We start from the raw sequence: 13,398 nt of genomic DNA on the forward strand, positions 1-13,398 counted from the left end.
TCAGGAAGAGCTTTGTGTCTATGTTCTGGACTGCCTCTCTACTTCCAAAGGGCACTAAGAATGAAGGGGGTCCTCAAATATTCAGTCCTCATCATTGGCTTTTACCTGAAGAAGTCTAACAATGACATTTTTTTTAAATTGAGGGGTGAATTATTCAGATAGTCCCCCCCCCACTCCCCACTTCCCCTTGAAAGTGTTGCCATGACCTTTTTATTAACAGGGATGAGAGTGGAGTGGAAGGGGGATATAAGTGAAATATATTGTTCTTAGTTCCTGGGAAATTCACAGAGCATAAAGAAATTGAACTAGCAGTGGTTGGGATAACAAGGTACTTAGGGTTTAAGGTTAGTGTTCCTGCATGCGATGGCCACAGTTTCCCTCAACTTTGGAGGAATGGAGAGGAGAGGTCTTTGGAGTAGAATTTGCTGTCTTGGTGAGTGGACACTTGTAGGGGCAAGAGGAGGGGCACTGAGTTCTTTTTGTAGAAGACTTATGTGAACAGTGGGTTTTAGCCCAGAGGTCTCTCCTGGTACTTCCTTTGGTGGGCAGACCCTGGGGTGTGGACCCCTTACCTCCAGGGGCCTGATTCCCTACAACTCAGGTCCAGGACCTCCTACCTTGGATGTCGTTAAATGGCTCACAACATTGGACTTCTAGAGCGATGGGCTCCCAGGCAGGCTGGCTTCACCTGGATACTTTTCTTCTCTACCTCTTCGTACAGGTCTCCGATTCCTAGGGTAGAGGCAGGGACCAAAGGCATGAGGCCCCACTTGGTGGTCTGTGCCCACCGAAGCTGTCTCTCAGCCATGCTCTCCCTCAAACACACAACAGAACATTTTCCCCCTGATAATGGCACAGTCTATACTGATGGTTGCCCAAATAATCTAACTGCAGGAAGGAGGAATTTTCCTGAATACCTGCAATCCTCTAGACCCTCAGACCAGGGTGGAATTTGTAGGGACCCTTTTACAGGTACAGGAGTCTAATAACGAGTGCTGTGCAGAGCCATATTGGAGCCGGAGGCAAAAGAAAAAAATCAGTACTACTGGTCCCACGTTTATTTTAAAATTCGTGATTTTGTTTATCATGGATTTTTTTGCACTTGTTTTTTAAACATTGTCTGAAAATGTTATTTATTTCGATTCCCAAGTTTTTGGCGCCCCCTCCCCTCTTTTCAAGTTGGCATTAGGGGCAACACACCCGTGACCTCGCCTTAGCGGTGGCCTTGCTCATAACAGAGGCACAAAGGACTGGGGGGCAATCCCTCTGTCCCCTTGAAATCCCTGCCGCAACCTTGCGCCTACACGGTGGTGCAACCTGGGGCGCACAGCCTGGTCGGTCCAGGGTCCAGACACACGACTCACTTCCTGCCGCCCGCCTTCTTTCTCTCCCCCCAGACGTGGTTCCCCTACAGCCCGAGGTGAGCAGCTATCGGCGAGGGCGCAAGAAACGCGTGCCCTACACCAAGGTGCAGCTGAAGGAGCTAGAGAAGGAGTACGCGGCCAGCAAGTTCATCACCAAAGAGAAGCGCCGGCGCATCTCTGCCACCACGAACCTCTCGGAGCGCCAGGTCACCATCTGGTTTCAGAACCGGCGGGTCAAAGAGAAGAAGGTGGTTAGCAAATCGAAAGCGCCTCATCTCCACTCCACCTGACCGCCCATCTGGCCACCCGCCCCATCTATTTATGTCGCCGCTTTGTACCATAACCGAACCCACCGATGGACGCTTCGCCGGTGCGGACGAATATTTAATGTTAACGAGAAAGAGTAACCGCGTCGCGGGAGGCAGAGAGGATCTGAGGGCGAGCTCCGCAGCCCCCTGCTCCCCACCCCATCCTCAACCCCCACCCCCATGCAGATGGGACCTACTAGCCTCTACAGCTTTGGAGGTGGGTGTGGGTGGGCTGTGGGAGGAAGGCTAACTGCCTCCACATCCCTTTGCCCTCGACCTTGGCTTGCCAGAAAACCTAATGGCAGCAGAGAGCCCGATCATTCCAACCAAAGCAGGGTTGGGGGATCCCGAATGACCCCATTCTTGCCTCATCCTTTGCCCAGGCAGGTTGATGACCCTCCTGAGGGTGGGGCCTCGGTGCAGGACCTGGTGAGCTCATACCATCCCCCCCAGTTCCTCCTCCTGTTCCCAGTCCCTCCCGCGCTCCTTAGTTAGGCAAGATTTCCCAGTTAAGATTTTCTGTGCATATTTTAAAAGTCGCGTTAATATTAATGATACTTGTTAGGGATCTGGCATCGTGATTGGAGTACAGACAGCGCGTAGGTTTTCTTTCTTCCCTGTTTCAACAAAAGCTGGAATCGGTGGGGGAACTGCCCGCCCCCACCTCAACCAGGAAGCTGAATTTCTCTGGAGTCCCCACTGCCTCCTGTGTTCTGCTCTCCATCAACGTGCAGAGATCCAAGGAGATGGAAACTCCAACCACGCTGCTAAATCTCTCTCTCTCTCTCTCTCTCTCTCTCTCTCTCCCCTTCCTCTCTCCCTCTCCCTCTCTTTACTGGGGATCAGGCCAGGCACAGAAGCAGAACGTTTTTCTAAGGAAAGGACAAACTTCTCTTCCAATGGGATGGAGAGTGGGTCCCCCAGCACAGCCCCTCTCCAGCTGCCCTTCCATGGAGGCCATAGCTGAGGAGGCAGCCTCACACTTTCACTTTTACTGGTTGTCCAGAGGAAAGCAGTTTTCTTCCAGAAGGCCAAAATAACCAGCCCCCAATTAACCAGCTAATATAGACACCGCCTAACATTTCCCTCCTCAAAGGCCAACTCACTGCTGAGGGGGGGGAGGCCCCTCACCTTCTCCCTTCCCACTGGTGCATTACAAAACAGTGTTCTTTTGAAATGTTCATCAGAAATAGGCTTTTTTAAAATGTGTGTATCTGTATATAGTATTGTGATGTCTGAATGACAACGTACTGAATGCAAAAAGAAAAAGAACCCCACAAACCTGTTTTTAAAATAAAATCTTTTTTTTTTTTTTGCCTTGATTTTATCGCTCAGATTCCTTCTGAAGACGCTTCTGTCCTCTTGCTCGTCAGGGCCATCCCTGATACCCTGACTCAGCCCGGGCGAGCAAGGGGAGGAATGTAGACATCACCCCCAGCCGGGTAAATTCCAAACTCCTATTTTGTTCCGCTTACATTTCTAAAGTGAGTTACTTGGGTTGTTGATGTGATCTAGACAGGAGAAAAACGCTGTCCTCAGAATAGATGAGTGTATGTTGGGAAGAAATGGGTGTGATTAGCAACTGGGAAGGCCCCAAAGCAGGTGAGTGAGAAAAGTACGTTGCCATTGACCTCGGTTAATAGTTGGGGGTCAGGCCTGGATTTAGGAGGTGAGAAGGCAGCAAGCACCCAGTTGGAGCTGGATGCTGTGGCAGTAGCGGACGGTGGTAGGGGCCCTCCTGCCCCCAGAAGGGTAGCCGGTTCAGGGCTGGGGCTAGGAAGGGCCTGCACAGCCTGTCCTGCTGGCGTGTAGCCCGCAAGCTCAGCGTTCTTGGGCTGCTCTCTTTTGTCTTCCATCAATCTATGCCGAGACATCAGGCCGATAGGACCCTTTGGTCCTGCAGTTCACTAAGCCAACCCCACTTTCCTTCTCCAGCCTTGCTGGGAACCACAGTCTTCCAGGCAGTCAGGAGCCGCGTGGACTCTGCCACTAATTTGTTTCCCCCGTCGCGTCCGTCCGTGCCTATCTCCCTATCTGGCGGAGTTAATGAGATCGTTAAGTTGTCAGGTTAAGAGACTTTTAAAAAGCAGTATAGCCTAAAACAATGTTATCTCAGATTAAATCTTTACTGCAGCAATTTTTATTTATATATAATATTTTTTTCTCTCCTGAGACACAGAAAGACCGGAGGCATTGGGTTGGAAATCAGAGTTCTCCGATCTCCCTTTGCCCAATGGCTGAAATTCTTACAATTTTATTTAAATAAATGTTTCTGGCGGTGAGACACATGCACGCACACACACACACACACACACACACACGCCACGGAGTCTCACAGACAAAGAGCCTCAAGAATTCACTCTTGGTAGAGCCTCTGCTACTGATGCGGCGGCTGGTCCTGGTCCTGTTCTACTCCATTTCAACTCCGGGTTAGCCATCAAAGAATCACATGCTGGGAAGTGGGGGGTTAAGGGGGGAATAGGTGAACCTCCCCGGAATAAGGCTGGTTCTGAATTCCATCTCCCCACCCACCACCTTAACATCTTCCCAGAACCCCGAGTCTCTCCTGAGGTGGAAAGAGGCGAAGACTAAATGTGTGTCAGAAAAAGGGACGGAGTAGACAAGAAGCCTGGGGCTCTCTTGATATGGGCCCCCATCCCTCTTGAGTTAAGGGTACATTGGCTAGTCCCATGACAGCCAGAGAAGCGGAAGTTGGAGACTGGGGGAAAAGAGAAGTCTGGAGTTCTCCAAGGAATCTCTCCACTTCTGCATGCAAACCCACACCTATGAGCGAGTCTTCCCACACAGAGGGACCCTCCGTAAGGCCCCAGAAGGGGGCGATGGAAAAAAGGAGGAAGCTCAGGCAGACTCCTGGGGACACTGGAAACCCAGGCAAAGACTGCAGTTCCTTGAGACCCTGGGAACCCCAGTGTGCCAGGGTGTTTAGGACCCTCTCCCGCCCTGGATTAGATGTGCCTGGATGGGTTTTGGAGGGTTATCGTGCCTGGATCTGTTTTGGAGATGCCTCTCCCATAAGAGTAAGCAAGCATGAGAATGGCCATTCCTGTGCGAGACAGGTATCCTGTGAGTGTGTGTTCTGGGGAGGCCAAGTTGGGAAGATGTATTATTCTTTTCCCAATTGTGTTGGTCCCTTAACTTTTCTTCCTCCAAGAATTGGCATTGTCTTTGGGGACTCAGTGAGACATTCCTGTGAAGGTGTATGTGTGCATGTGCACACTCGTGTGCAGCCACGTGTGTGTGTTTGTGTGTGTGTGTAGAGCTTTTGACGAGTGGAGAATTTCCTCAGCCTTCACTGCCCCTTGTGTGTGTGCAAGCATGTAAGTAGGAATGTTGTTATCTCAGAGTGTAGGGTGTGTTTTCTTTTCTTTATTCAAATCTATAAGTAGCCTTTCTTTCCAAGGCCAGTCTCCTAGTGTTGGTGTGAGAGGCTGCAATACACATTAGGTTGCAAGGGGATACAGGAGGTGTGAAGGGCTGTTTCCCCTGGAAACAGACAACAGCCTTTCTCCTCTGGGACTGAGGATCCTGCGATCTTTCTCATGATCCAGTCTCACTCCCCACTCCCCATGCCTCCCCCTGTCCCCCCCCCCTCGTCCAGGACTAAGGAACCTGGCTGGGTTGGAACCCCACAGGACTCTCCATCTGGAGGTCACTTTACCAGGCTGCCAGGGAAGTCTCAGTTAGATCCTTTCCTGGGCTTGAGGGAAAAACCCTTCCCCACCCACATCTTAGTCCCCAGACCCAGGGCCAGCAGAATAGGCCTTTTAGCCGGTAGTCCCACAGCCAAGAACCCACCTGAGAGAGCAAGGCCAGTAGTTCTCAGGGGGATCCCTCCACGACTGTCTCCAAACCATCTGCTCCTGAGGCTGATCCACAGGCGGCTGGGTCAGCAGGCCAGTGTGGGTGTGAGGCAGGGGCAGTCCCTGGGCCAGTCTCCATCTTTCAGGGATTGGAGCTGGGAACCCTGAGGCAGGTCCCCCTGTTCAAAAACGAGCTCCCCACCCTAGGATCCACCTGTGTCCGACTTGAATGGTGTCGGGAGCCCACCCCTCAAAAAAACTCCAAGTGCTGGTTCGGGCAGATGTGTATCCAGACCTGTGCTGGTGGAGGATTGAGGGGCCCTGGGGAGCGAGGGGCTTCTGGGAGGAGGAGGGGGCCAGAGCTTTTTCACAACCAACCAGGCTCTTCCTCTTTTAGCCTTGACCGTGACTAGGTCTTTCTGACCTTGACATCACAGGGAACACAGGGAAGGGGGGCAGGGTGGAAAAGGCCTTGATCTTCCGGTGGCCAGAGAAGGGGAGGGCCGCTCGCCCCCTTGACGCGCCATCCCTCTTCCCGCCAGGGCCCGCCGCCTCTGTTTACACACAGAGGAGGTGTCGTCTCCAGTCTAGACAGGGGCGCTAATAACGCCCATAAAAGGCGGCCTCTCCAGAGATGTTCTGCAACTCAGCTCCCGCGCGCCTACCGCTGGCCGCTCCCTCCGCCTCCTCCGCCCCGCCCTTCTCAGATACCAGGCTGGGCCGGCGGCGGCCTTGGGGAGGGGGCTTCCAGAAGGTTTCTAGAGGCTGAGAATCCCCGCCCCGCACCCTTCTGAACCTCTTCTGTCTCCAAAGGTAAGTAGACTCCCGCTCTTCCAGCCCAGCCTCGAGATTCGCAGCACAGTCTCCAACCTCCACCCGCCCCCTGGGCCGGTTGCCCCCACCCCAGTCCGCCCGCGCACCCCCCTTTACCCCCTCCCAGCCCTGGACTTGGGGCTTGGATTTGGGAAGCAGTGGATGGCTGGGCAGAGTAGACCCCAGGCATGTCTTGGCCTCTCCCCAGGGCTAGGCCTGGCGAGAAGCCATGGTCACCGCGAGCCGCTGGCTGTGGGGCAGAGGGCACTCGGGTAGTCCTCACCCCTTACGGAGCTTCGAGGTCGCGGAGACCGGGCCCTGGGCTCCCGGATACGGTGCAGGCGGCTGTGGGTGTGGCGTTTGATGGGAGTGGTTTTTTTCTTTCTTTCTTTCTTTCTTTTTTTTTTAAACTTGGTCCCCACACCTTTCCTGACACTCAGTAATTCACTAGGCGGAGGAGATCCTCTGCTGGCGGAGGGGGAAAATGTCAGAGCCGCGAAACTATTTAACCATTGGTGCGCCGAAAGAACGGAGAAAAGGGGGGAAGAGGGCCCATTTAGGGATGCTCAGGTGAGAGGTGGAGACATGGTCTTCCAGATGTCCCCGCTTGGGACCCCCCCTTCATTTCCTGAGTGGCCATTGTGGTGGGAGCGGGCCCAGAGATGCCGCAGAAGGATTAGAGGAGGTAAGGAAGCTCGCTGCTGACCCCAGGCCTCTTGTGTGAGCTTGAAAGCCTGACTGGGCCCCTCACCCAAGGTTCCATTAAAGCCTCCCCCCCCTTCTTCCCGTCAGGCTGCAGATCCCTAGAAAGCAGCACCTGGAGAAGGGGTCTCCCTATTTTCTTCTTAAGTCCTGGACACCCGGAGGGGTGACTGGGAACCAAGGTGGGCTCCGACCCATGGAGGAGTTAGGGAAGGGAAGAAAGAGGAGACGGAGTCCCCCTACCTCCATCCCTCAGCCTTGTCTGAACCCGACAAAGATGCTGAACCAAGGCGGACCCGCCCCAAAGGAACGAAATAGAGAGGTCTGAAGGGTCGGATGGGGGTCCAGACCTTCCTCATCGGCCGCTTTTCCTCTCCCCTATCCCCGCCCGCTCAGTGCCAACACACCCCCCATCGGGGGCCCAGGCCCTGACTCATTTGCATACGCGGCAGAACCGCTTTCTGCAAACTAGGCAGTGACCTTGAACTGGGCCACCGAGGCCTCTCAACTGACCGTGGAGAAGGCAGCACCGCGCCGAATAATTCTGACCTGGGGTCGGTGGGGGAGCCAGATCACAGCAGCTAGCAATCGCTCCTCGGTGGCCTGAGCCTCCCGCAGCCGCTTGGCCCCTGTCACCCGAGCCCGCGCGGACGCGGGAGGGATGCAGACAGGGGGCGCGGGGGCCAGCTGTTGGGTGCGCCGCAGCACGAGGGCTGCCTCGGGTCTTCAAGGAGAGCCTTGGGCCGCGTCCTAGCCTTCAGTTATAATTAACCCCTGAGTTAATGAGCGGGGCATGGTGGAGTCAGGCCAGCTACAGCAGGAGCCCGTGGCTCAGGGGCCAGCAGGCAGGCCGCCTCCACTAACCTTGTGATTTGATGAATGTGCGGGCGAGCGGACGCACAGATCGCTCCGCGGTTCCAGAGCCTGGGTCTGGCCAATTATAGTTTTGCATGTGGGCTGTGAAATGCGGCTGGATAAAACTCTCGGTTAGACGCAGCTACCCGGCGCTTTGAGCTGCGAGTCCCTCCAGGTCCCCCTCCCTCAGCCGCAGTCGGTTCCCGCCGCCGAGGCCGGTTTTAAATTTGAGGCTTCGCACCCGAGCCTCCCGCCGGCCCCGGGGACCCAGGCTGGGCGCGGCGCTCAGGGGCCTGTTCGTGGGAGCTTGGGTTAAGGCAGGGGCCGAGCTGCGTGTGTGGCTGGGTTCCCTGAAGGTGGACAGATCAGCGGTGGCGCACTGGGATTGCCTGGGTCCTCGCCGGCATCCTGAAAACCCTCAGGCTCACGATGGGCCTCGAGGAGCTGGACCCGGGATGCGAACGTGGCTGGTGGTTCTCGGCGGCTCTCCCTGAGAGGAAGCAGGGCCAGCTGCACGGAACCAGGAGGGATGTGTGCGTGTGCCACTGCCCACAGAGTCCGAAACCTGGGGAAAGTGGCCTTTTCAGTTCGGGCCGGATCCGACTGGGAGACACTGGAAGAAGAAAGCCCTCACTCCGTTCTCATTTCCCCCAGCGTTCTATCTGCCGCCCTGTGGCCGCGGCTCTGTGTGCTCAGCGGCCTGGCCGGAGGGCAGCGTGCCGGGCTCTGGGCCTGAGATTTTTCAACTAGGGAGGGACACGGGGAGGCTGAGGCCTTCCTCCTGGGGTCCCCTCTCGAGGAGACTGGAGTCATCTGGAAGAGTAAAAGAGAATGGGCAGAAGCCTCTGCCCCACACGGACTAATGATTACTCCGCGCAGCTCAGCTCGGCATCCCTCACACCAACAATAGCGGCTGAGCACGGAGGCCTGGAGGCCTGGAGACCTTGCTGCCTGCGCAGTGTTCTGGTCGAAAACAGCAACAATCTTCAAGTCACACACACACACCCTTTTTTTTTTTTTTTAATCTGGAGGACCCAACTCACCCCCAAATAAATGTTTTAAAAATTAAATTTTCAGTGGTGCTCATCAATGCATCTCGGAAAGGGGGCATAAATAGAATGTTGGAGATGCTGTGACGTGGAACTTGCGGCGCAGGGATGCTTCTTTCTGCAGCCGCGCAGCCCCGTAATCAATTAGGCACCAAAAGGCCAATCCAGGCGGTCTCCTGCCCGCCGCTCGGCGCCCCGGCTCGCGCGGTTCTGACTGGAGGTGACTGCACGGGGCTAGCATCTCACCGCTCGGCCTCGGTTCCGGCAAGTGGGCCCGGCGGACGTGGGGCGGGCTCCTGGGGGCGGGAGGGGCCTGGCCGGGCAGCCGGGGCAGCCGGGGCGGGGAAGGGGAAGGGGAAGCGGGGCGAGGGGCGGGCGCCGCGCTGGGAGCTCTGAGCTGCGCCGGGCAGGGGGAGACGCTCTTGCAGACAAATTTCTGTCCGAGGGAGCAGTTCGGGTTTAGGAAATGAAATCGCCTGGCGAGCTGTGGAATTCGAAGAATCTGAGTTTCTCTCTGCCGCGTCCTGCAGAGGAGAGAGGGAGAAAAGGGGAGATGAGAAGCCTCAGCTTAGATCTGCTTTTGTAGGTTCAGCTCATTCTCAGATACTTAACTTTCACCTACGTGGGTTGCTTTCTGCCCGATTCTCGCGGAGACCCTCGGTTTCTCCATCTAGCTCTTCTGATGTTTCCCCGTATGTAGACGTTTGCTGAACTGTTGGACTTTGTATTACTTAAAGCCGTTCATATTGTAGAGGAGCCTGAAACAATCAAATAGAAATCCGAGTATTTTGTCTACTAGGCACCAATAGGATACACCTAGTGCTGAAGGCTTTGTTTTGTTTTTCATTTTAATCTGCTTATCTGTATTCTGTGGACGTGGTTGAGATCAGATTGTGGTTTCCAGATGTCGATTAATCTCATCAATGGCCAGCGTCGGGTTTTCAGCCTTTTCTGAAAGGAGCTGCCGAGGTTAGCACCATAAATATAATTTTAAGCCCCCAATAAGATCATTCTCCGGATCCCTCTCCCTCACCCCCAGCACACCTACTGACATTGGCACCGCCATCTGATGGTCCCAGTGGCAGGCTTAGATGGTTCTGGAGTGTGGGGGTCTACTCCGAAGTGGGAATCAGGAGCCTCTCAGGCCAGCCCAAGCTCTGCTGGAGTCCCAGAGACTCTTGCTGCAAAGACTCCGGAAGACCCCCCAGAAACTCATGTGACCCACAAAAGTCCCAAGGAAGAGTAGTTCAGGCCCCCAGGTTTTCAAGAGCAGGTAGTCAAGTCCACATCGAGCTGGGCACCTCCTTTTCCTGCTTCCTTTCTGCATCTGTCCTATAATGGTGAGTAGAAATGTGAGGCTAGGGTGGCTTCCAGCTTGGGGGGGGATAGGTGGGAATACCCAGCATTGCAATTCTCTCATAGTCCTTCCTGGAGGAAAGGACCCTAAGTGACCCCCAAATTCCTGTGCAGATAGAGCTGAGGAGGGGGAGCACCGCAGTAGCAGGGCTGGGAAAGACCGTGGCAGGGAAACCTGTCCTTACCCCCACTTCGCCTCTACTGTAAATAAACCCCGAGCCAAAGGGCTCATCCGTCTCCTTAAACAGCCAGTAAACTTTATATGACACAATATCTAATAGTAATTTATTGGGGAGATATTGTAAATTCCAACGGTTTTAGTTAATAAAGGAGCTAATTAAAGAGGGACAGGCTGTGCTTGGCCAGCTGTTGGCGAGAAGATAATACATCTGGGGGGGGGTGCATGGTGCAGAAGTGTGTATGTGCGGGGATTTTTGGTGTGGCTTTTTCCCTTTTGCCCCGGGTCGGGCGATTGACTCACTGTCTGCATTAGGTTTTATGATATTTTTAAAAACCAGAAACCAACGACTAAATCTGCCCCCGAGTTTTGTCTCTCCCCCCCCCCCACCCCAGAGTGGGGAAGGGGGAAGTTGGAGTTGGTGCAAGGTGGGGGGATTCGCTGTCCCCACCCATCCCCCTGGCGGCGGCGCCCACGTGAGCCTGATGGCCAATGGGTGGCCGGTGCAGGTTTAACTATGTTTAATGTCAGATAGCAATAAAGTAGAAGCTGCCGGCCGGGCCCCGCGGAAATGGGCGAGCATAATCTCCTGAATCCCGGGTTTGTGGGGCCGCTGGTGAACATCCACACGGGAGACACGTTCTACTTCCCCAACTTCCGCGCGTCCGGGGCGCAGCTGCCAGGGCTGCCTTCGCTGTCCTACCCGCGCCGTGACAACGTGTGCTCGCTGCCCTGGCCGTCGGCGGAGCCCTGCAATGGCTACCCGCAGCCCTATCTCGGCAGCCCGGTGTCGCTCAACCCGCCCTTTGGCCGCACGTGCGAGCTGGCGCGCGTGGAGGACAGCAAGGGTTACTACCGCGAGCCGTGCGCTGAGGGCGGCGGGGGCCTGAAGCGTGAGGAGCGCGGGCGCGACCCGGGCCCAGGAGTCGGGCCGGGGGCGGCGCTGCTGCCGCTGGAGCCGTCGGGGCCCCCTGCGCTCGGTTTCAAGTACGACTACGCGGCGGGCGGCGGCGGCGGCGACGGGGGCGCGGGACCCCCGCACGACCCGCCCTCGTGCCAGTCACTGGAATCCGACTCCAGTTCGTCCCTGCTCAACGAGGGCAACAAGGGCGCCGGCGCCGGCGACCCGGGCAGCTTGGTATCGCCTTTAAACCCCGGCGGCGGGCTCTCGGCCAGCGGTAAGGACCCCGGCCCACTCTTGAGGCATACTCAGGACCGGACAGCTCACCGGGGCGGGCAGGGTAGGACTGAGCTAGGGCCGCCTGGGGTGACAGAATGTGTGGTGAGGAAGGGCTTCTTTTAAAAAGAAGTGCGGGGTGGGGGGAGCGCCTATAAACATGTAAATATCCCCATAAAAGAGCTGGAGAGATTCCCCTTTTCTGGACCTGCGGCTGGCTAGAGGGGGCAGGGAGCTCCGGCGAAGGGGATTCTGACCTAGACTTCCCCAGGCCTAGGGGTGGGGGGTGGGGACCGAGAGCTTGGTCTCTGCTCTCTAGGACCTCACCCCCCGCCTTGGCACAGACTCCCGTTACCTACATTTTTTTTCTCTCTCTTAAGAAACGCCAGTGGACCTGGTTTACTCTGGCCACTGGCTCATTCATGTCTGTTCTAGCTGATCAGGGACCCAGCACATCCTGGAGAAGGTGAAAGGAAGGGGCCAGGATATCCCGGAGCAGGAGAGCTTTGGGGAGAAGTGAGGGGTTCGAAGCACAGAGGGTCCAGGGATACTACGGTGGGAAGTCCAGTCGAGGAGGCCAGGAGGAGTGAAAGGGGGGAAAGAGGATGGTGAAGGTGGGAGAGTTGATGGGGATGGGGGTCTGCGTAGAAGAGAGGAGATGGGAGATGGGAGAGGAGAGGCCTGGGGTTGGGCGGTTAGGCCAAGGTGCAAAGGGCTGGGGAAGGACCGAGGGCACTGGGCTTGTCACCTCTTGGTCCTCTGGCCAACGCTGCCGGTTCGTCTCCACCCAGGCGCGCCCTGGTACCCGATCCACAGCCGCTCCCGGAAGAAGCGCAAGCCCTATTCGAAGTTGCAGCTGGCGGAGCTGGAGGGGGAGTTTCTGGTGAACGAGTTCATCACGCGGCAGCGCCGGAGGGAACTCTCAGACCGCTTGAATCTTAGTGACCAGCAGGTCAAGATCTGGTTTCAGAACCGGAGAATGAAAAAGAAAAGACTTCTGTTGAGGGAGCAAGCTCTCTCCTTCTTTTAGGCGGCAAGACACGGGCACCGGCCCCGGACTGAGCCTGTCTCTGGCAGGGAGCAAGAGGGGGCGCTGCCTGGGACCCAGTCCCCGCTTAGAACGCCAGGCATCTCTGGCAGGCCCTCCCTGGACATCCTCTTGTCTGTTTTGTTTGTGGTTCCCTCCCACACACCCCCAGCAGGCCCTGCCAGGTCCCAGAGAGAAGGGAAGAAGCCAGCCAAGGAGAGAGGAAGCCCACAGCTGCAGGCAGGGGATAGGGGCAGGGAAGGCTGAGGTGCTGGGGAAGGACTGGTTTGCAGTGGGACCGGGGCACTGGGCCCGGGGCTGAGGAGCTGGAGCAAAGGTAATCCAGGCGCCCCCCTCCCACCACTTTCCTTCCGTGGTCGGAAGTCAACCTGCAGTAGGCAAAAGTGGGGACAGTGGAACCGAGGCTCCCCAAACTCCCAGCGGTTGGGGTTAGGAGAGGCGGAGAGGAAGGAGCAAGAGTGGAGCGTCTGCGGAGAGATTGGCAGGGGTCAGCGTAGCTATGCAAGGGCAGGAGGAAGTGGAGAAACCTGGGAGGAAGTGCGGTTTGGGAGAACAGCGTGATCATTAATGCCCAGTAAAGTCCGCTGGGGTCTGGTCCTCTAGGCCTGGAGGCCGAAGGGGCCGAGGCACAGGCGTTTGACAGAGCCGGCTGCGGACAAGGCGACCATCAGCCTTAAGTCCCCTCTGGGGCGGGCTGCCTGAAAAGTCTCCTGGTCTCCAGCCCTCT

The 13,398-nt window shown here is 56.3% G+C and overlaps 2 protein-coding genes across 2 annotated transcripts in view; both read left to right on the top strand.

Annotated features, from left to right (window-relative positions):
- Nucleotides 1-1,866, top strand: part of HOXC13 (homeobox C13) — a 6,645-nt gene extending 4,779 nt beyond the window's left edge. The window contains exon 2 of the mRNA XM_049627611.1: nucleotides 1,398-1,866. Coding sequence (XP_049483568.1) covers nucleotides 1,398-1,654 — 257 coding nt within the window. The 3' untranslated portion in view covers nucleotides 1,655-1,866. The remainder of the gene's footprint in view (nucleotides 1-1,397) is intronic.
- Nucleotides 1,867-11,017: 9,151 nt separating this feature from the next.
- On the top strand, nucleotides 11,018-12,653 carry HOXC12 (homeobox C12). The gene is made up of 2 exons (XM_049627612.1): nucleotides 11,018-11,624; nucleotides 12,415-12,653. Exons 1-2 carry the CDS (start codon nucleotides 11,018-11,020, stop codon nucleotides 12,651-12,653), a joined length of 846 nt encoding a protein of 281 aa, XP_049483569.1.
- The last annotated feature ends 745 nt before the right edge of the window (nucleotides 12,654-13,398 follow it).

The sequence above is a fragment of the Panthera uncia genome, chromosome B4, assembly GCF_023721935.1.
Source record: "Panthera uncia isolate 11264 chromosome B4, Puncia_PCG_1.0, whole genome shotgun sequence".
In the NCBI taxonomy this organism is placed as follows: domain Eukaryota; kingdom Metazoa; phylum Chordata; class Mammalia; order Carnivora; family Felidae; genus Panthera; species Panthera uncia.